A 22,704-nucleotide genomic window follows, 5' to 3' on the forward strand; every position below is an offset into this window, starting at 1 on the left:
AATTGAACTAGGTTTAATTACTCAATTAATCCCTTAATTGAATTTGGATTTCGGGGTGTCACAAAAACTATCTAACTTTTAGAGAGAAGGAAGAGCTTAAGTTTAGATAGTGTATGATAGATTGGTGTGTGCATGTGAGTTATGAAGTCTGTGCGTAATTGTGGAATGCGTGTGCATATGTTATTAGTATGGTCAATGCAACTATTTTTTTGTTTAAAGTTGTTACGGAAAATCTAATCAAATGTGTGTGCGTATTCATGATGTTGTTTTTATTTTTAAAAGAGAAGATTAAAAAAGTACCTCGTGTTGGTTTTTTTTTTTTTTTTTTTTTTTTTTTTTACCGAAATCGTTTAGTAACAGTGATGTGTGCATGGCTGTTGGTTAGTGTATGCATGGCTACTGGTGAGTGTGTGCGTTGTTTATGTTGGTGTTTTGATAAACATTATTTTTATTGTATTTTAAATAATCTTTTTTATAATTAATTTACAATATTTGATTAATTTTATATCTATTTTATTTATTAATGTTTTTTATTTAGCTTTATTAATATTGTTAAATTTTAGGTTAGTTTTATTATTAAATTTGTTAATTATTTGAATTTTATCAATCCAATAATTCATTGAGCCTAATTTAAAAAATAATAATAATAATAGTTTTAGTATCAGTAGGAGTTTAATAAGTGTAGATTAGTTATATATGGTCTCTTATAAGTTTTTTATTATTATTATTACTATTATTATTATTATATTATGTTACGCCCAATACGACTTATGCATGTAATAAAGCATTGCCCGGTCTCGCGAACGATGAACAAGAGATGGAGGAATTTTCGGCGTCGGCTCCGAAGTGCTTGGATCATTCACAAAGTCGGTCTTCTGCGGCTACTTCTCGACGAGATTGATGGAGTGATCGTAGAATAGACCGGAGGAGCAGTTAAGCTGGGTGTATAAAAGGGAGGCCTAATCTTCATCATGGGATCGTCAATTTAGCTCCGGACCAATTCCGGAGGCTTCTGATCGGCGACGGATTCTGGTGTTCGGCGGTGACGAATTCTTCCGGTAGCAGCTTCAAATTCTTCCTTTCAACGGCGGACGTCTGTAGTGTTCGACGGCAACAATCAATCTGAGCATTAAAGTTGGTTGGTAGCAGCGTTAATTTATAGAAGGCAGTAACATTATTCTGATTAAATTCTTTTGCTCTTTAATTTGAGTTGCAATAATTAGTAATTACCTTTCCAATTCATTCTGTTAGTGTGAAATGCTAATGACAGTGATTAGTGCCTAATATTTGATTACAATATTAAGTTTAATGTTTAGTGCTTAATTATTTATTATTTACTATCGCCCATTCCTTTACTGTAATTGATTAATTAATGTTCTTAGGCTTTTCAAATTTGATTGTTATCTGATATTCTTTCCGAGTAATTCATTTGTTCTTTTTTCTTAATGCTTAGCTAAATTATTTTCCCTACGAATATGATGATTTTGCTATGAAATCTCTGCAGCAGTTCTAGTATTAATATTGCCACTTATATTTTATCTTACGGTTAGTATTGAGATTAATTGAGTTAAATTTGGCCATTTTAGCTTTTATTCCATGCTTTTTAATTTAGCTTTCATCACTTAGCTTCTTGAATTTTAATTCAATTCTCTTGCACTTGAGTTGATTCTTGTCTTTGATATATATGTGTTCCTGGCACTTTAAACTGTTAATTTAATTGTTTTATCCTAATTTTGACATTTGATTCTAGTACTTTACATTATCAAGTTCATTATCTATCCATTTAGTTATTAAATTGCATACTATCAATTCCCTGTGGGATCGACCCTTGCTTTGCACACTAAAACTACAATTGACTCGTGCACTTGCGAGGACATAAATAATAAAATTGTCCATCAATTTTTGGCGCCGTTGCCGGGGAATTGTTTATTTTGCAATTTAATTTTTGATTTTTTTTCCTATCCCTTCATTATTGTCTTCTCTTTCATTTTTAATCTTGGATTTTATTTAATTCATTCATCCATTTAAAAATTGCTTTATACTTGTTTTTACTTTCACTATTCTCTTTATTTTTTTCCAATTCCTTTAACTGCTTGATTCTTTAATTCTATCACTTTATTATTATTGTCGTTTGATTAACCTTTTTAATATTGCTATTTATTCAAGTCATTAGTTCATTTAAAAACTGCTTACTATTTGTTTTTGCTTTCCCTATTCCCGTTGTTTATTTTTCCCTATCTTAATTTCTTTTCCCTTACTTTCGTTTGCTATTTTTTTCTTCCTTCCTTCCAATTCAATTCTTCCACTTTCTAAATTCCAAATAATTTGTTTGAGTTGATCCTACTCAAGTTTGTGTTTCCCCTTTTTCTTAATATTACCTTAAAAACAAAAGAAGTGTTTAATAATTGTTTAATGTTCTCCATTTTCCTTTTACTCTTTATTGATTATCCTGTTTATTTATTTCTTTACTTGTTTGATTTTATTTACTTCTTTGTTTATTTATTTTTGTTATTTTGTTTATTTATTTGATGGAGGGTCGTCGTTCTTTCTATCCTAAGTTGTTGCCTTTAGACGATCATATTGATAGGAAAAAGAAAGAAATAGTACTTTTTGAAAACCCAATTTTTGAACCGCAAGAAATATTACTTTTTGAAAACCCAATTTTTGAACCGCAAGAAACAACTACAACCATAGATGCACTTCCTCCACCCTCTTGGGTTGATAATCAAAATGATTTTCAATTAACTCCATCCCAACTTGAAAAACCATTTTTGGAGGACTCCTTGAATGATTATATACAGGCTTGCAATAGGCGATCAGAAGCACATGATCAATGGTTCCAGATACACCAGATGCAACAAGAAGCTTATGAGCACCAAATGCAACAAGAAGCTTATGAGCACCAGATGCAACAAGAAGCTTATGAGCACCAGATGCAACAAGAAGAAGATGAACAACGATTGCAACAAAATGTGGCTTGCTTTAAAAGATTGGAAGCACATTTAGAGAAAATTGCTAAATTTGTGCAAGGGCATGTGCCAGGTAAGTTACCTAATCAACCTGAGGATGCTCTGAACGATGAAAACAAGTTAAAAGATAATATCATTTGTCAACAAACTGAAATGATTGAAAAATTGAATAATGATGTTGATGATATTGTTGTTGAAAAAGATGAGCTTCAATTGCATAAATCTGATAACCGTTATGAGCCTCTCGAGCTTTATGTGCCCCCAATTCCGTTTCCAAATAGGCTCAAAAGTTGTGTGCTTGAAATGGTAGGTGCAGAGTTACAAAAAGAACTGCTCCCAATACCTATTGATGCTCAAGCAGATAAATTGACCAAAAATGTGTTTGATGAAACTGTTGAGTTTCCAATTGTTACATCTATGCATTTCTCTGATAAATCTAATCAAGTTTTTGCAGTTAAGGGGTTGGATTGTGCAAAGGATGGTAAGTTGGGGTTTGAAAAACTCCAAAAAGAAAATCTTTTGAATGGCGTTGATTATAAATCATTTTCTTCTTGTTATCCTAAAATTACAGGGCTATATGAAAATTTTACAAATAAAAAATCTAATAAAGGAGGACTCTCTTTGTCTTCTTTTCTTTCTTCTCACAACATTGGGGGCAATGTTGAAAATAAGTGTGGGGAAGGGTTTTTACCTACAAATTATAAAAAATTGAAAAATTTCAAAATTTTTAATTTTCTTATGTTCATTTTCTTAAATCTTTTTATTTTAAAATTCTAGCATTAGTTTGAGCTTTATCCATAAGTCTTTTAAATATTCGGTGATAAAAATAATGTAGGTTTTGTCAGCTCTTAGTGTGTATATTGCTTTTGACTAGTTGTTAATTTCTTTATATTTTGAATAACTTTGTCAAAAAAAAAAAAAAAAAAAAACCAAAAAAAAATCAAAAAAAAAAAAAATAGAATTTGAAAATTACAAATACCCTTATGTGTTCTATACAATTTCTTTAGTAGTTTATATGCATCTTTCACTTTATTTTACCTTTTTCAAATTCTTAAACAATTTTTGAGTGCTATAAATTGTGGTGTAGTGTGTTGGTTCAAGGATCATCTTTATGGCATAAGTGAGGTAAAAAAAAAAAAAGATTTAAAAAATATTAATGAAAAATAAAAATGAGTGTTTTATTTATTTATTTTGTTTGCAATAAAGAGATTCTACTCCGCTGAATCAGCCACATATACACATGTACCATAAATAAATAAATAAGTGTCGTGGTCTGGTTTATGAGTACACACAAAATTGAAAATCCAAACAAGTCTGGCGTAAAATGGCGAGGTTTTTGGGGAAGTTCTATTTGGAAAAAGTCAAAATAGAAAAATAATGAGTGAACTTTGGAAGAGACGAGCAATTGCATTTCAATTTTAATAAATGCCTTGATCCTGATTTCCTTCATGTTTTGCACCTGCACTGTGATAGAAATATTTCTGAATTTGGTTTAGGTTGAATTTGGTGAAATTTTCATATTTTTCTATTGAGCTTTTGTATAGTTCATATAAGGGGTATTCACACGAGCACAAGTTTTATATTTATTTTAGTTGTTAAAGTTTTTAATTTCTAGTCAAATGTTTTATACATTCTTTGAGTTGGCACTAACTTTGCATTGATGACAATAAATTTGGAAGTCTATTTGGGTAAAGCTCGATCTTATGTTGATTTTATTTTAATTTTTTTTTAATAATGCTTTTGCTTGAGGACAAGCAAATAAATAAGTGTGGGGAATTTGATAAACGTTATTTTTATTGTATTTTAAATAATCTTTTTATAATTAATTTACAATATTTGATTAATTTTATATCTATTTTATTTATTAATATTTTTTTATTTAGCTTTATTGATATTGTTAAATTTTAGGTTAGTTTTATTATTAAATTTGTTAATTATTTGAATTTTATCAATCAATAATTCATTGAGCCTAATTTAAAAAATAATAATAATAGTTTTAGTATCAGTAGGAGTTTAATAAGTGTAGATTAGTTATATATGGTCTCTTATAAGTTTTTTATTATTATTATTACTATTATTATTATATTATGTTACGCCCAATACGACTTACGCCTGTAATAAAGCATTGCCCGGTCTCGCGAACGATGAACAAGAGATGGAGGAATTTTCGGCGTCGGCTACGAAGTGCTTGGATCATTCACAAAGTCGGTCTTCTGCGGCTACTTCTCGACGAGATTGATGGAGCGATCGTAGAATAGATCGGAGGAGCAGTTAAGCTGGGTGTATAAAAGGGAGGCCTAATCTTCATCATGGGATCGTCAATTTAGCTCCGGACCAATTCCGGAGGCTTCTGATCGGCGACTGATTCTGGTGTTCGGCGGTGACGAATTCTTCCGGTAGCAGCTTCAAATTCTTCCTTTCAACGGCGGACGTCTGTAGTGTTCGACGGCAACAGTCAATCTGAGCATTAAAGTTGGTTGGTAGCAGCGTTAATTTATAGAAGGCAGTAGCATTATTCTGATTAAATTCTTTTGCTCTTTAATTTGAGTTGCAATAATTAGTAATTACCTTTCCAATTCATTCTGTTAGTGTGAAATGCTAATGACAGTGATTAGTGCCTAATATTTGATTACAATATTAAGTTTAATGTTTAGTGCTTAATTATTTATTATTTACTATCGCCCATTCCTTTACTGTAATTGATTAATTAATGTTCTTAGGCTTTTCAAATTTGATTGTTATCTGATATTCTTTCCGGGTAATTCATTTGTTCTTTTTTCTTAATGCTTAGCTAAATTATTTTCCCTACGAATATGATGATTTTGCTATGAAATCTCTGCAGCAGTTCTAGTATTAATATTGCCACTTATATTTTATCTTACGGTTAGTATTGAGATTAATTGAGTTAAATTTGGCCATTTTAGCTTTTATTCCATGCTTTTTAATTTAGCTTTCATCACTTAGCTTCTTGATTTTTAATTCAATTCTCTTGCACTTGAGTTGATTCTTGTCTTTGATATGTGTTCCTGGCACTTTAAACTGTTAATTTAATTGTTTTATCCTAATTTTGACATTTGATTCTAGTACTTTACATTATCAAGTTCATTATCTCTCCATTTAGTTATTAAATTGCATACTATCAATTCCCTGTGGGATCGACCCTTGCTTTGCACACTAAAACTACAATTGACTCGTGCACTTGCGAGGACATAAATAATAAAATTGTCCATCATGTGTGCGTGTTTAATTTGTGGCCAGTGCATATTTTACTGTTTCGCATTTCAAATTACTTTTTGTATTGTTGGTTTTCAAGAGTCGTATTATTTTGTCTATGCTCAAATTCATGTTGGTTGTTTGTTTGTTTGTTTTTTTTTTTTTTTTTTTTTTTTTGTTAAAAGTTTTTGAGGGTACAAAGGTAAGTTATGTTTGATTTGTGCGACGTCGTGTGCGTAGTTAGTCTGGTGTGGTCGTCGCATTATTGTTTTAAGTTTTTTTTTTTTTTTTTTTTTTTTGAGTTTTTGAATGTTTTTTTTTTTTGTTTGGAGTTAGTTTTAATGACATTGGTAGATACAGTATGCTGTAATCATCTATGGCTTTTTGTATTTTAACAACATTTATTAAATGAATGTAGAAGGATTGGTGCATGTCACGGTGAGGGTTGTTTGGTACGTAGTTGTTGACAGGCGTGTGCATTTTTTAATATTATGGTCAATGCATCTTTTTTTTTTTTTTTTTTTTTTTTTTTTTGTTTACAATTGTTTCAGAAGAATCAAATCTGTGTGTGTTTTCCTTTTGTTGTTTTTATTTTTATTTTAAAGAATTATTTCACCAGTATGTGGTGTTGTTCTTTTTTTTTTTTTTTTTTTTGAATTTGGATATTAACGAATTTGTGTGTGTCTATTTTTGTTCGTGTGCGTGGAATTATTCTTTTGCTGTTGTTGATTGTGTGTCTCGCTGTTGTGCGCTATCATATGGAACTAGTAATTTCTAGATGCGGTTTTGGGGGTTCGGCTTGTGCATCTTGCTGGTATTTTGGTTTAAGTTTTAGGTGTTTGCGCTATGGGTTTTGAGTCTGTGCTTAGGTGCTTACTAACAGTTTTTATGATGTCGTGCAATTGAATTCTTTGTGTTTTGGTGTTTTTTTTTTTGTTCTGTGCATTATTTTTTGTCATTACCAGGTGACATTGCTGTTGAGTCGGTAGTTGTCGTAGATGTGGTGGCACCTTTGCCATTCTTTTAGCAAAAAGCACACAAACAACCAACATCTACCATTTCTTACAGTCTGTGTCGTTACACACTTTATAAAATTCATACCACACGCACACACATCCCATTACATTTAGTTTGTCATACAAAAAAAAACAAAAAACAAAAACCAATATCCACAACATTTGCACACGCCTGAACACGTATATGCACATACCTGTGTTGCTACAACACATTCGTCAAATGTCCTCCTTGTTCGTTTCCACACTCCCTCATGTTCGTTTTGTCCCCCCAGTCTTCTTCACGCGATTTTTATGTTCAACAGAGGTGGTAAAATAATTTTAAATATCTATTTCCATTTGTAATCTCCCTAGTATAATGCTAAAGATTCCAATTCAATTTTATCCATAATTAAACAAATAACTACAATTACTATTTAATCATTTTGATTTCAATATATCCTTAATTACTTTAAGATTCCCCTCTAATCTCAACCATTCATGGAGAATGAATCAATGGATATCATGAGGTCTCATGTATCATAGGGGTTGCACCGGATACGCAACGAAACCCTATATACATATATATATATATATATATATATATATATATATATATATATATATATATATATATATATATATATATATTTATATATATATATGCAACAATAGTGTTAACAAAATGCAACAATAGTGTTAACAAAATGCAACAATAGTGTTAACAAAATGCAACAATAGTGTTAGAAAAATGCACAACAATGAAATGCACAAATACACCCAAAAAACTCACAACACACCCAAAATAATACATATAACTCCCCACACTTAATTGTGCATTTTCGAACATTGTGTGGTGCTTTTATGCATACCTAATGGTGCGTTTTTTGGTGATGCGCACCTAATGGTGCAAATTTGTGTTGTACATTTTATAACATTGTTGCTGCATATTTGCATAACTATTGATGCGGCCGCATTGACCACACAGGAAGGCGCGGCCGCACCTGAACTCTGATATATATATATATATATATATATATATATATATATATATATATATATATATGTGTGTGTGTGTGTGTGTGTGTGTGTGTGTGTGTGTGTGTGTGTGTGTGTATATATATATATGTGTGTGTGTGTGTGTGTGTGTGTGTGTGTGTGTGTGTATGTATGTATGTATATATCAGAGTCAGGTTCCTATGAGAACATGTCCTCCCGTGCGGTCATTGCGGCATACACCATTAGGTATGCATAAATGCACCACACAGTGTTCAAAAATACACCATTATGTGTGGTGTATTTTTTTTTTTTTTTTTTGTATGTTGCATTTTTTGGCATTTCATTATTGTGTATTCTCGAACAGTGTATGATGTTTTATGTTAAATTTTATATTATATTTTTTAATATAATCTAACATATTCAAAGTATATGTTTAATAGTTATGTCAATTTGGATTGTGATGGTGTTGGAACCTAAGACCTTCCTTATGAAAATCAATGAGTAAGTTAAGAATAATAAATAGTTAACGGAATATATTCTGTTACTAAAGTTTATGCTGATGAAATGCAGGGATATTTAGGAAAAATAAATGATATAATATAGGGTAAATTAGGAAAAATAATAAAACTAAAGTAATATAAATCATTCATTTCAACAAACAATTACACCAACATTTTTTAGTTCCCGTTAGGGAGCATAACTTTATTTACTCTTATTTAGGTTTGTAGATATATATAGGTTTATGTTTAGGTGATAAACTACCTTATTGTATGAACCTGAGAACCTTTGCACACCCTTGATGTTGCATCATTCAACGGCCGAGAACATGGTGCACGTAACAAGTTAACCCAAGACGCGGTGCACAACGTGTGTGCATTGTGTTTGCAGTGTACTACTTGTGTGCATTGTGTTATAGATGACATGCAACGTCCACTAATATAGATAAAGGGCCCAAATTGGTTCTCAAGTTCACATGAAAATATAGGGGGGGTGTTCCGCACCCCGGATGACTACACGGCGGCCAACCTTCAACATCCCTGGTACGACATAGACAAGAAGTACATTCCCGAGACGAAGGAAGTCACTATTTTTGTTCCTCCTAGGGCGATCGAGCTGGGCACATGAGGTTTTCCTTTTATAATGTCGTTATAATGTGTTTTATAAAATCCTTATGACTTCCTAACTTTGGTGCTCAATTTTGCAAAGATACGTTTAGAGAAGATGTTTGCGACTAGCTCCCCCTGACTCGATCGCCCAACGATTGTCTTGGGCGGGAAAATGGTTGTTGTTTCTAAGGTGACGACCTCAGTTCCCTCAGGCCTCCTTTGACCACTATCGTATTGGTCAGCTCGGGTTTCGACTTGCTTGTCACCCGGGCTTACAGTAGACGGGGTAAGAACAAAGTCCCTGATGTTGAGGAGCGCAGCTTGACCAAGAATCATCCGGCCAATCTTATGGACAAACTCGGCGCCTTCTTGCCAGAAGTCGAGACTACTCAATATTTGTCGACTAATAAGGTTGGCGAACGCAAAGCTAGTGAGATCTTGCAGGTTCGTCCTTAAACCCAAGCTGCTTACCTTTGATTAGCCTTTAAATTAAACAACATGCTTTTTATTCGTTAGTTGAGCTACACTATGGATGGTCTCTTTTGTCGGACGAAGGTCACCGAGCAAAGCATCGCCCGTCGGGATGCTAAACCCAAGAGCTAGAGAAGACGGTTAAGGTGGCCGAGCACAAGGCCGAGTTAGCCGCCGAGCGAGAGATGAACGTCAAGGCAGCCAAACCGATAGCGGATAAGGTCATTGCATATTACAAAGCCTCCACTACTTTCGTTGAAGACGCCGCGGCCCATCCCGAGTGATTGACCATCACATCTTCCCTTCCCAAGCTATTGCAGACCTGTTCTTCTGCTCAATGCTTAAGATTGAAGTCAAGGAGAACATGGTCTGGAGTAGGGTAAGTGGGCCTTTACGATTGACAAGTGCAAGATGTGCAACGAGGTAAAGGAGGCCATCTCTGAGTCATTGGACGACGATGATCTAGCAGTTGTCCTCGGCGTCTTGCCTGAGGAGCCTGCCGATCCTAGCCAGGAATTGTACATGGAGTCAACATCTACCGAACCAGCTGTGAGAGAGAGAAGACTCCTCCACATGAGGAGTAAGGGATCATGGTCGGGAACCCGACCCCGTTTGTGTCGGGCGTCAGTTTTTTAGGAGTATTAACTCGGGGAGCTCGGCCACATATGTGCTAAATATCACTACTTGGTGCCCTCTGGTTTTTTTTTTTTTTTTTTTTTTTTTTTTTTTTTTTTTATCTAAACCTCTACTAGTTCTTTTCCTTTGTGCTTTAATATTTTCATTAAAAACTTATTCATATCGGGTTCTAATCAGGTCAGAACTGTGGGGTCCTCTCGATCGGGTTCATGGTTTGGGAACTCGAGCCCCCTAGGTCTAGCGAAATTATGACATGCATTAACCTTGGTATGATTCCACTATCGGGACATTATGCTTTGCCTTTTTACTCTGTCTCATATTACCTTTAATTTTATCCATTCGACTTAGTTTCTTGAGCAAGCTGTCGTTGTGTCGTCTTCTCTCCCCACTGAGAAGGAACAAGAGAAGGAACAAGGCATTTAGGTCGGAAGTTGGCTTGGGCGGAAAATATTAACTTGGTTTGCCTCTTTGAACAATACGATGAGCCTGGTCTCCCTGTATCGGACATTTTTAAAATTGCGATGTTAGTTATTTTTCTCTACGCTTTCCAGCCAAGTTTTTGCTTTTGATTTTACTTCCCTTTCAACTTCCCATACTCAGGTTTAATTACCCTTTTTACCGGCTTTCGACCAGTCTTAATTTTATGTTTCAATCGGCTTGGTCTTAACATGGTTTAAAGTCAAACAACGGCATGAACTAGGGATGGGGGCATACCCATCGGGAATTTGGGTTTGCACGCGATGCAGAGCTCATAATTTGCCAATTAAAAGATTGGATTTACTCGCCACCGGGTTGAGCTCGAAACTGACCGGGATTGGGTTGAGCTCGGTCGAACCCTAACCTAAATCGCTCAGGCTAAACGATCTCCCTTGCGCTCAGTTTTCAAATCGAGAGTCCCAGGGAGTTCTTACCTTTTTTTTGCTCTGCTTAGAAACGATTATGAGACCGGGAAAGGTCTCTTTGCTTACACGAGCTCCACCATCCGAGGGATGCCCTACGTTTGGTACCCCCACTCCCTGTGTTGCGAGAATCGTCAACACATGGGAGTAGATACGATAGCCTCCTAGTTTTGTTTTCAAGTTAATAGGATCGGGACATAACCCGAGCAAGCTCACAATGTCGGCATACCCCCGATCGATTTGCCTAGTCTGTAGGACTTCTGTGGTTGACGATCAAGCGGGTTTACCATGCGATTAAGCCGTGCAATTGATCATGTTATGACCTCTTCGATATGAGACCTGAACTGAAGGACCTCTGTTTTCTTTGGTATAAGATCGGAACATAAAGTTTATCGACACTGAGGTCGTAGATCGGAACCTTGTCCTCATCGGTATAAGACCGGAACATAAAGTTTATCGACATTACGGTCGTAGATCGGAGCCTTATCATCATCGGTATAAGACCGGAACTTAAAGTTTATCGACATTGTGGTCGTAGATTGGACATCCGTCCTCATTGGTACTAGACCGGAGCATGAATCGGTCTACGTGCCTTGAAATCTTGGGGGAGGAAACATTCACGCTGCGGTTTTGAAATCAGAGTCGTAGGTTACAACTGAAGCAATAACATTACGAATTCAACGAACGGGTACATTTGGCTAGCCACTATCCCCGATCCTTGATTACAAATTTTAGGAGAATGAAATTACATATTCAGCGGCTCGGTACATACTCTCTACCCTCTACTCCCGATCCCCAATTACAATTCCGAAAAAGAAATTAAAAAATCATTTATAACCAAAAGACTTTACTTATGAAACAGCACCAGGTTCTCAGAATTCCATGTTCGGTCAACCGGTCTGTCAGTGGTGGTTTGTAATATGTACGTCCCGGGATGAATTACTACTGAGACGACATAGGGGCCTTCCCAATTTTGAGCGAGCTTTCCGCCCTCTTGGGGTTAGATGTGAGCGTATGCGTATAGTATCCGATACGAGCACTAGAGCTCGGGACCCTTTTACAGTGGGTCGGGAGTCTCTAGTCAAGTAGCCTGGATGTAAAGTCGTTCCAAAAGTCCCCCCACATAGCAATAATTGTTGTATTTATGGGGGTGAGAAGGGGACATGTAACACCCCGTGTTACGGCCTTCAATCCCGGATTACTTATTTAATTAATCCCGTTAATAATAATTAAAAATGATTTAATTCGGTTAGGTTTCCTTTAATTAATTAATAAGGTCCACCATGAACCGTGGACCCTTGCCTAAATTAGAGTCCTAAGCCTATTAGGAATAAAGAAAGTAAACCGTTTACTATTCAGATTCTAATTAGGAATCCTAAACCTAGTTATCTATTAGGAATGAGTTATTACCATCTAAGGTCCTCCGAGTATAGTGGTCTTGCCACGTTTAGTCCTAAACTTTCAAATTGACCATTTGTAGTCCTTCGACTTTCAAATTTAACCATTCGTGGTCCAAGTTAACCACGCATGGTCTTCCAACTTTCAAAATTTAACCAACTATAGTCCTTTCAAGAGGACCACGCGTGGTTAAATTTTGAAAGTTGAAGGATCATGGGTGGTTAACTTGGACCACGAATGGTTAAATTGGAAAGTCGAAGGACCATAAATGGTCAATTTGAAAGTTTAGGACTAAATGTGGCAAAACCACTATACTCGGAGGACTCCATGTGGCATTAACTCATTAGGAATCAAGGAAGTAGGCCTTTTACTATTCAGACTACGATTAGGATTCCCTTTAATTAATTAATATGGTCCACTATGGACCATGGACCCTTATCCCTAAAATAAGCCCTTAGTCCTATAAGGAATAGAATTAGTAAACCCATACCATTCAGACCCTAATTAGGAGTCTTAAATATATAAATAGGGATATATAGGAGACACCTAGATCTTTCACCACCATAATCTCTCATCACACAAGAAGTTCCAAGAATCCCCTTAGGAGAAATCAAGAAAGAAGAAGGCTTAAAGAAAGACCCTTCATAGCCAAGGAATTAATTAAGGCTAAGAGGTAACCCATGTCTCAACAAAACCTATTTTCATAGCTATGTTTCCCCTCTTAGGATTTCCCCATATTATTGTGTATTGATTATTGATGATTGGTGGGATGATTCCATGGGTGATCTTGATGAGGAGATGTTCTTGATAATTATGGTGTTCTTGATGATTATATGACGTTCTTGATAATTATATGGTGTTCTTGATGTTCTTAATGATTATATGAGGTTCTTGATAGTTATATGATATTCCTACCGAATCTTGATTTTGGAAGATGAATTGTGTTCTTGTTAATTTAAAAATAATTAGAACCCTAGGTTATATCGTGGAATTCGTATGGTATTATTCTTGGTATATTGGGTGGGAATTCGCATGATTGGGTGTTGATTATGTTTAGAAAAGCATGATAGGTTATGTGCCGTATGTTTCTTGATTTTGATCTATTAATTGTCTACGTGTGCTGTCAATTGCGTTTGAAAGTGTCTAAGCATGGTTTCGGGTTCCACAAAGGTTCCTGGGGCATTTTTGGTGAAAAAGAGTCAGTGGGGGATAGGTGGGGGTAGGGGACCCGCCACCTACCCGCGACCAAATAGGGCAGCACCGGCAGCGGGCAGCCGGCGGGCGGGCAGCTGCCCGCCGGGCACCCACTGCCCGGAACAGTAACACCGGCGGGCAGCCGGCGGGTGAACCCCCACCCACCGGTTACCCGCTGGAAATTCCCACACTTTGGGATCCCGGCTTCCCCGTTTGATGTTCCCCCGACCCCCCGTGGTGTCCCAATGGACTCCGTCTATCGTGCCTATGTCTAGTTTGATGTTTCGGGTACCGTTCGTAGGTTGTATGAGTCTTATATATTGCATGCTAGTTGAATTGGTATCCCGTTGACCTTGGTGAAAGAAGTATGAACCCCTTAGGATTATTCTTAGTATGTGAAGGATCACGCATAGGTTTTGTAATACGTTTTCTCCCCCTTCCCAATGTGTTAATGTGGGTTGCATGTGCTTGCTATGTGTTATGTGTGCATGTTACCCCGATTTGGTTGAGATCAATCGGGCTATACGGGCAGTCGGATGGGCTGTGAACCATACCTGCTGTTAACCAGGCTGGTAAAGACTGGTCAGGTATATAAATATTATATAGGACTGAGGTCTACTATACGGGCAGTTGAATGGGTTGAGAACCATCCCAACTGTTAACCAGGCTGGTAGAGACCGGTCAGGTATATAAATATTATATAGGACAAAGGTCCACTATACGGACAGTTGAATGGGTTGAGAACCATCCCAACTGTTAACCAGGCTGGTAAAGACCGGTCAGGTATATAAATATTATATAGAGCTGCGGTTCATCGGTCGGTTGCGATCGACCCCTCCGTGCTGTGAGACGGGGCAGGGTGCTGCGGGGCCGTGTCAGAGCTATATGCGCTGACCCTCATGTATGGGCATGCGATTGGTCCTGTGGCGCCATCAAAGTGTGCTATGTGATGAAGTATGGATGAGTTGTTGTTATGAGTATCTTGGGGATAAGACTATGGGATTTATACCGGGGATCGTATATGTTGGGTTATGATTATTAATTGTGTTTATCTTATCTGTCTTGCCTGTTGTAAACTGTATATGCTTGGTATAACTGCTGTCTGTGCTTAGCTCTATCTGTTGAGTCTATCCCTGTTTTAAAAGCTAGAGTTCGTAGGATATATCTTCATGTTCAAAATGGGTTTCGTATATCTATATATATATATATATATATATATATATATATATATATATATATATATATATATATATCTATGTATTGTATTTCAACGCGTTGGAGTGGGTTACCAGCATCTCTCGCTGAACAGATATATTTGGCTTTCAGGCACAGATGAGTAGATCACTGGAGCGCGCTAGAAGCTTGGGGCGTAGCTTAGATAGTTTTCCCTTTCGGCCTGCGTGCCATGATTTAGTATTGATACTGATTGAGGTTTTAGAATTTAGCCTGTGCACCCGAGTTCTCTAGCTCGGGTGTAGCATAGCACCCCGTACTCTTTGTATCGTATTTTGGGATTTAATGAGATTGTATCTTTATTATATAAGTTTTAAAAATCTTGAAAATCTGGGGTGTTACAGGATAAGTCCCGGGCCTCCGGCATGGGCGGTATGTGGCTCACATGCATTGGGCAAAACCAGGGTCAAGAGAGCCTACGTCACGCGGTGTTGTATTCATGATGTAATTTTGCAATCTCTCAATTTAATGATATTAATTAAAAGACTGACGAATTAGTCTGACGGATTCAACGATGATATCAGTCAGATAGCTGAAACACTAGTTAACTTGCGGAAAGATAAAACTAAGGAAGACAGCGAAAGGAACAACACACAAGATGTTTACCTAGTTCGATACAGTGTGTATCTACATCTGGGGGATGATCACATAGGCGTCCAATCCACTAACAGATCATCAAATGTGCAAAGGTAGAGAACAGTAATCTCACCCAAGTGCCCCACACAAGGTAAGTACCCAGTCTACACTGACTTAGTGGATTGTTGAAGATGGAGAGCCGTGCATACAGAAGTCCAATGAAATCCCTTCACTTGGAGAGCTAACTCTGATGCAGTCCACTTCAATGACGCAGTCCAACGTTGTTCCCACAACTATGTGATCTTAACGCCCTTTTCGTTTAAGCAACGATATCTCTTCTCAAGTTCTTCATCATAATCAACAAGAACAAATTGTCTTGAGAAGAGTCATGATAATCAGAGATGTAATCTCTTAGTGTATGTTTGAGTTTTTCTTTCTTCTCAAAAGCGTAACCCTAATTCTTGATTGAATAAGAGTACTTATAGTTCCAATATAAGAACACTCTTCATAGATACCTCTGATTGTAGATGGTAGGACGATATAAGAAGAATGTAATCTTAAAGATCCGGTTCATACCTTTCCAAAGCAGATATGCTGATCTTCTTTCCAAAACAGACTTTTTAAACCGTGTTCTGCAATGACGAAACATCTTCGTAAAACAGATATTCAGTGTCAGTCCTTCTGTTGTTGAATCTGATCAATTAGTCTTCTGTAGAACAAACCGACCCAAGCTAACCCTATCTTAGTTTGCCATAATAATATTGCCAATTATATGTTGGGGGTTTTTTGAGCAATTAAAACACTAACAAACTCCCCCTTTGGCTATTATTTGGCAAAACAACTCGACTACTTATAAAGACACACGCTAGATAGGGCGAAGATAGTAAATGCATAAAAACCAAATATCTGATTACAGAACATAATTAAAAAAACACAGCATATAAGTCATGCTGGAACAAAACAACATTCTTCGTAGTGGTGCCATCACAATCAGTCGCCCAGACAGGGCCAGAAGGTACAAAAAACTTCAAAAAATACTCCCCCTGAGTTCCACACTCCCCCTTTTTGCCAATGATAGTCAAAGCACGGTCAAGCATCGGAGTGGTTCTCACTATCAGACTTAGCAGCATCAGCAGCAGTCGATTCAGTTAAGCTTAAGCGGAGAAGAATGGTAGCCAACTCAGTACGGGCTCCTGTCAGCTGCTTGGAAATGATACCATGAACAGTCTCAAGTTCAGATACACGGGCCTTTAGACGAAGAGAGAGTTGGACATCTTTCGCATGTGGCGAATCATCAGCCACTGTATCAGCATCAGTCGTGGAAGGAGCAATCACCGGCGTAACATCTCGGATGTGACCTCCAGTTAGAAGATGAGGATTAACAGTATACAGCAGAGTCGGACTGATCACCTCACTAGGCATTGGCTCAAGGCCCTGTGTTGTTAGAACTCCAAATATCAGATTAGGGAAGGGCAACCTTACCTTCTGCTCTCGAGGATGGATCAAGGTGAGAATATGATAATAAATCCAGGCCCCCAAATCAATAGCCATTTTTGTTCCAATCCGGAACAAGAGACCTGTCAATTGCTTGCCAACCGTATGAAAATGAGCCGATGGAAGCCAGTTGTGAAGAGCAAGACGATGCAAGATGACATATTTGGAGGTGAGCTGTGAGCTAGGTAGATAATCCTTTTCACCAGTAGGCCATGTATCAGTTTGTCCACCTGTGACGGTCTTTGCCACCAAATTCCAGTCCGTGATTGCTTCTTCGTGCACTGCTTTCAAACCATAAGATTCATTTATCATGTCAGGGCCGAAGACATACCATTTATCTCGAATGAAGATTTGCATGGGTCGTGGCCCAGTTAGGATGTCAATCTCCTCATTAAGATTACAGTAGAATTCATAAGTCAGGAGCTTCGAATAAAGGCAAATGGAGGTAACATTCTTCAACAGGCCCACTTCACTCAGCAATGGCAAGATGTCGCAAACAGAATTCATCTAGTGTTCATCAACAGACCTCTGAACAATAAGATCTCTCCGGATCATCGTGGACCATTTTCCTTGAGCAGCAGAGGAGACAAACTGAGGTCTATAGATGGATGTATCAGGATTTGCATCAGTAGGTTGAACCTCAGGTGTAACACTTCGTCCTCTGGAGCGAGTAATTGGTTTCCCCTTCCGGGTAGAAGATGTAGGAACCACAGCAAGAGCTTTTTGCTTGACAGATGATCGCAGGGTCTTGAACACTTGTTGGACAGGAGGATTAGATTCAGTATGGACAGACTCATCAGACTTTCTCTTCTTCTTAGGTTGAACCACATCAAGATTGTCATCACCAGATTCCACAACCACTTTCATAGGGATACTCTTCCGTTTGGATTTTCTTGTCTCTTTGGATGGGGAATGAGCAGAAGGGCTTGGAGACATAGAGTGGCTGGAATCAGAAACATGAGCAGAGGAACTTCCAAGCAGATTTGTAATTTCACGAATCTTGAAGGTGGTTGAATCAGGATGTGCAGTAGCTTCAACACAGTTGGGGGCTTAGACACAGGAGCTTGCGAGCCATAGACTTCAACAAGAATTTTATCGTCTTCACTAGATGACTCAGAAGGATGAATCACACGATATGGTTCTTTTTGAACAACACCCTCAACTTGTGACCTTGAGGGATCAGCAGTCTCAATTTCTGTGGGTAAACCGGTGGGATTTTCAGATGGACAGAGTTCTTTTGGAGATGCAGCAATTTCAGAAGGGGGCAGAGCAACTTGATCAGCAGAGTAAACAACCAAACTCAGATTGTTGGACTGCTCAGACGGTTTATCTTTCTCATCAGACACAACATCAACAACTTCCTTCAAAGGTTCAGGCTTCGTAGAGGGGATGCATGAGGGATCATCAGACACAGAGAATTTCACAGATATTAACACAACCACATTATCAGAAACAGTTGGCACAGCAGACGGAATAGCATCAGAGGCTAAATCATCAGGCTTATCAGGAGAGATTTCAAAAGGGGAATCAGAAGTATTTGACCTGTTACGGAGAATCTCAAGGCGGTGTCTAGTTTCATCCTCGGCAGCCTGTAGGTATAGGGGTTGTGCAGCTGCTCGACGACGGGAGATCTCTTCTGACTCAAGAGCCCTCTGTGCAAAGTAGTGAAGAAACGCCCCAGAACGATTTCCATCTGAGGGCTCTGGAATAGATACTGGACTAATCTCATCACTCGCTTCGGAGGCCAGCAACAAGAGCTCACTAGTGTCATCATAGGACCAGTCAGCGTAGAACTCTGGATAATCGGATAGCACGGTGACCATGATTTCATCGCGTAGAAGGGGATCAAGCTTCAACTTCTTCTTCATAGCTAACTGGAGCAGTGTTTTGACATGCTTGGTGGCTGTTTCTGGTGAATGGATCTTTCTCCCAAGCTTGATGATGATGTTACATACAGCATCCGCCATTGGTATAAAATTTGAGAGAGCAGAGGAAGAAACCTTAGGTAGAAGAGCAGAGAGAGACTAATCGGTGAGCAAAGATATTTTGAACTTCTTCTTCCTTACAAGCCTGACCCGATAAACAAATATAGTCCCAAGGGTGAAGTACCCTAATAAATGCAGCTTGTCATATTACATGCAGAGCCGATGTGATTGACGCAATGGTATACCTCCTTTTTAGGCAAGAAACAGATGCGAGGAAGATTTGAATTTTGAAAAAGGCTAATTACTTTATGGTAATTTAGGTTAAGATATTCTCTTAACAAAACAGAAGAGAGTTTTAAAAGGAAGTCAAAGCTGGAAATTGACCTGTAAACTTAATACCATATACTCTCCTTCTGTAGCTTACTGCTTTATTAATCAATCATGCAGATTCCCAGAGCAGACCTGAGAATCTCAAACTGATTTGCATCTAGGGGCTTAGTCAGAATGTCAGTCAATTGCTTATCTGTTTGAATGTATTCCAACTCAATCTCCTTAGACTCTACCAAGTCTATGATGTAGTGATGCCTTATATCAATATGCTTCGTTCTGGAATGTTGAACTGGATTCTTCGAGATATTGATTGCACTGACATTATCACAGTAGAGTGTCATAATTCCTTGAGTAAGACCATAGTCTAAAAGCATCTGTTTCATCCATACTAACTGAGTACAGCATCCACCAGCGGCTATGTATTCTTCCTCCGCAGTACTCAAGGAAATTGAATTCTATTTTTTACTCAGCCATGATACCAAGTTCTTACCAACAAAGAAGCATCCTCCAGAAGTACGTTTTCGGTCATCAATATTTCCTGCCCAGTCAGCATCACAGTATGCAATCAGACTCAGTTCACTGTCCTTGGAGTACCAAAGGCCGTATTGAATTGTTCCCTTTATATATTTCAAAATCCGTTTAGCAGCTATCAGGTGTGATTCTTTTGGATCAGATTGATACCTTGCACATATTCCAACACTGAACATTATGTCTGGTCGACTAGTAGTTAGATACAGTAGACTCCCTATCAGACTCCGGTAGACTGTGTTATCCACTGATGCACAAGTATCATCTTTTGATACATTCGTGGAGGTAGAAATAGGTGTCCTGGGTGGTTTACATGAATCCAGATCAAACTTTTTGACCAAATTCTTAGCATATTTTTCCTGTGAGATAAAGTACCCTTCTAAGCTTTGTTTGACTTGCAGCCCTTGCAGCCCTAGAAAATAAGTCAGTTGGCCAACCATAGACATTTCAAATTCTTCCTTCATCACCTTTACAAGATCATTAGTATACTTCTGTAAAGTAGAGCCAAAGACAATGTCATCCACATAGATCTGAGCAATAGTAACATGACTCCCAGTGGTTTTTACGAACAGAGTTTTGTCAACATTTCCTCGCTTATACCCATGATGTAGCAGATACTGTGTCAGACGTTCAAACCATGCCCTTGGTGCTTGCTTGAGACCATAGAGGGCTTTTTTGAGCTTGTAGACATGAGATGGATGATCTAGATCTTCAAATCCTTTCGGTTGAGCCACATAGATATCCTCATGCAAGTACCCATTCAAAAACGCTGTCTTAACATCCATCTGAAACAGTGTGAATGTAACACCCCAGATTTTCAAGACATTTTAAGCTTATATAATAAAGGTAATATCTCATTACATCCCAAGGTATATCATAAGTGTACGGGGTGCTATGCCACACCTGGGCTAGAGAACCCAGGTGCACAGGCTGTCTAGCTAATATCCATTGAAACACAATGCATAATATGGCACGCAGGCCGAAAGGGAAACTACTCTACTTCTACGCTCTAGTTCTAGCGCGCTCCAGTGCTCTAGTCCTCTGTGCCTGAAAGCCAAATATATCTGTTCAGCGAGAGATGCTGGTAACCCACTCCAACGCGTCGAAATACAATACATATAGCGATATATATAGATATACGAAAACCATTTTGAGCATGAAGATATATCCTACGAACTCTAGCTTTAAAACCGGGAATGACTCGACAGATAAGGCCGGACAAAAGCAACAGTTATAACAAGCATATGCAGTTCACAACAAATAAGGCAAATAAGGCAAAGCATAAACAATAATCACAACCCAACATAAACAATCCCCAACATAAATCCCCAACATAAATCCCATAGTCACATCCCCCAAGACACTCATGATCACCACTCGTCCATATCACAGCACATAGCACACTTTGTTGGCGCCACAGGACCAATCGCATGCCCATACATGAGGGTCAGCGTATATAGCTCTGACACGGCCCCGCAGCACCCTGCCCCGTATCGTAACACGGAGGGGTCGATCGCAACCGACCGATGAACCGCAGCTCATCATAGTGTTTGATCGCAACCAAACAGTGGACCGCAGCCCAAGAGAATGTCATCTGACCGCAGCCAGGAAAAAGGACGAACCGCAGCTCGTATAGAAACGTTTGATCGCAACCAAACGGTGGACCGCAGCCCAAGAGTATCAATCTGACCGCAGCCAGCTTCTGAACCGCAGCTCAGGATAACCAATCCGATCGCAACCGAATTGGGGTAACACACACATAGCACATAGCAAGCACATGCAACCCACATTACACATTAGGAAGGGGGGAAAACGTATAACAAAACCTATGCGTGATCCATCACTTACTAAGAATAGTCCTAAGGGGTTCATACTTCTTCCACCTAGGTCAACGGGGTACCAATTCAACTAGCATGCAACATAATAGACTCATAAACATATGAACGGTACCCGAAACATCAAACTAGACATAGGCACGATAAACGGGGTCCGTTGGGACACCACGGGGAACGGGGAACGTCAAACGGGGAAGCCGGGGTCCCAAGTGGGACGAATTTCCAGTAGGTAGCCGGTGGGTGGTGGGCCACCCGCCGGCTGCCCGCCGGTTTCTACTGTTCCGGGCAGCGGGTCGCCGGCGGGCAGCTGCCCGCCCGCCGGCCACCCGCTGCCAGGCGGTGGTTTACGGCTATGGGTAGGTGGCGGGTCCCCTACCCCCCACTGACTCTTTTCACACACTTTACGCCCCGGGAACCGTTATGGAACCCGAAACCATGTTTAGACACTTTACAACACAATTAACGACAACCCGTAGACAATTAACGAATCAAATACAAGAAACGAACGGCACATAACCTATCATGCTTTTCTAAATATAATCAACACCCAAACATGCGATTTCCCCACCCGATAATCGAAGAATAAGATCATACGATACAACCTAGGGTTCTAATCACTTTTATATCAACAAGAATACGGTTCGTCTTCTAATTGCAAGATTCGGTAAGAATAACACATAAACATCAAGAACATCACACCATTATCAAGAACAACACATAATCATCAAGAACTCCATATAATTATCAAGAGTATCATAATTATCAAGAATCTCTCCATATCAAGATTATCAAGATCCCCCAAGGGATCATCACATCAATCATCAACAATAATTATCACAAGTCATTAATACACAATACTATGGGGAAACCCTAAGGGGGAAATCATAGCTATGAAAATAGGTTTTG

At 38.3% G+C, this 22,704-nt stretch overlaps 2 protein-coding genes across 2 annotated transcripts; both read right to left on the reverse strand.

The window, feature by feature from the left end:
• Window positions 1–16,775: 16,775 nt before the first annotated feature.
• LOC109185210 lies at window positions 16,776–17,687 on the reverse strand. Its single transcript, XM_019335193.1, has one exon. It carries the CDS (start codon window positions 17,685–17,687, stop codon window positions 16,776–16,778), a length of 912 nt encoding a protein of 303 aa, XP_019190738.1.
• Window positions 17,688–19,147, reverse strand: LOC109185212 (protein zds1-like). The gene is made up of 2 exons (XM_019335194.1): window positions 18,219–19,147; window positions 17,688–18,123 (listed from the first exon to the last, which is right to left on the reverse strand). Exons 1-2 carry the CDS (start codon window positions 19,145–19,147, stop codon window positions 17,688–17,690), a joined length of 1,365 nt encoding a protein of 454 aa, XP_019190739.1.
• Between the last annotated feature and the right edge of the window lie 3,557 nt (window positions 19,148–22,704).

Source organism: Ipomoea nil, unplaced genomic scaffold, assembly GCF_001879475.1.
Source record: "Ipomoea nil cultivar Tokyo-kokei standard unplaced genomic scaffold, Asagao_1.1 scaffold1317, whole genome shotgun sequence".
NCBI lineage: Eukaryota > Viridiplantae > Streptophyta > Magnoliopsida > Solanales > Convolvulaceae > Ipomoea > Ipomoea nil.

Excerpts from the sequence above, each read along its gene's own strand:
- LOC109185210 (XM_019335193.1), bottom strand. The coding sequence starts at position 17,687 with ATGAATTCTGTTTGCGACATCTTGCCATTGCTGAGTGAAGTGGGCCTG.
- LOC109185212 (XM_019335194.1), bottom strand. The coding sequence starts at position 19,147 with ATGGCGGATGCTGTATGTAACATCATCATCAAGCTTGGGAGAAAGATC. Across the intron at positions 18,124-18,218 it reads GTGTCTAAGCCCCCAACTGT|CCACTCTATGTCTCCAAGCC; the intron begins GTTGAAGCTACT and ends TTCTGATTCCAG.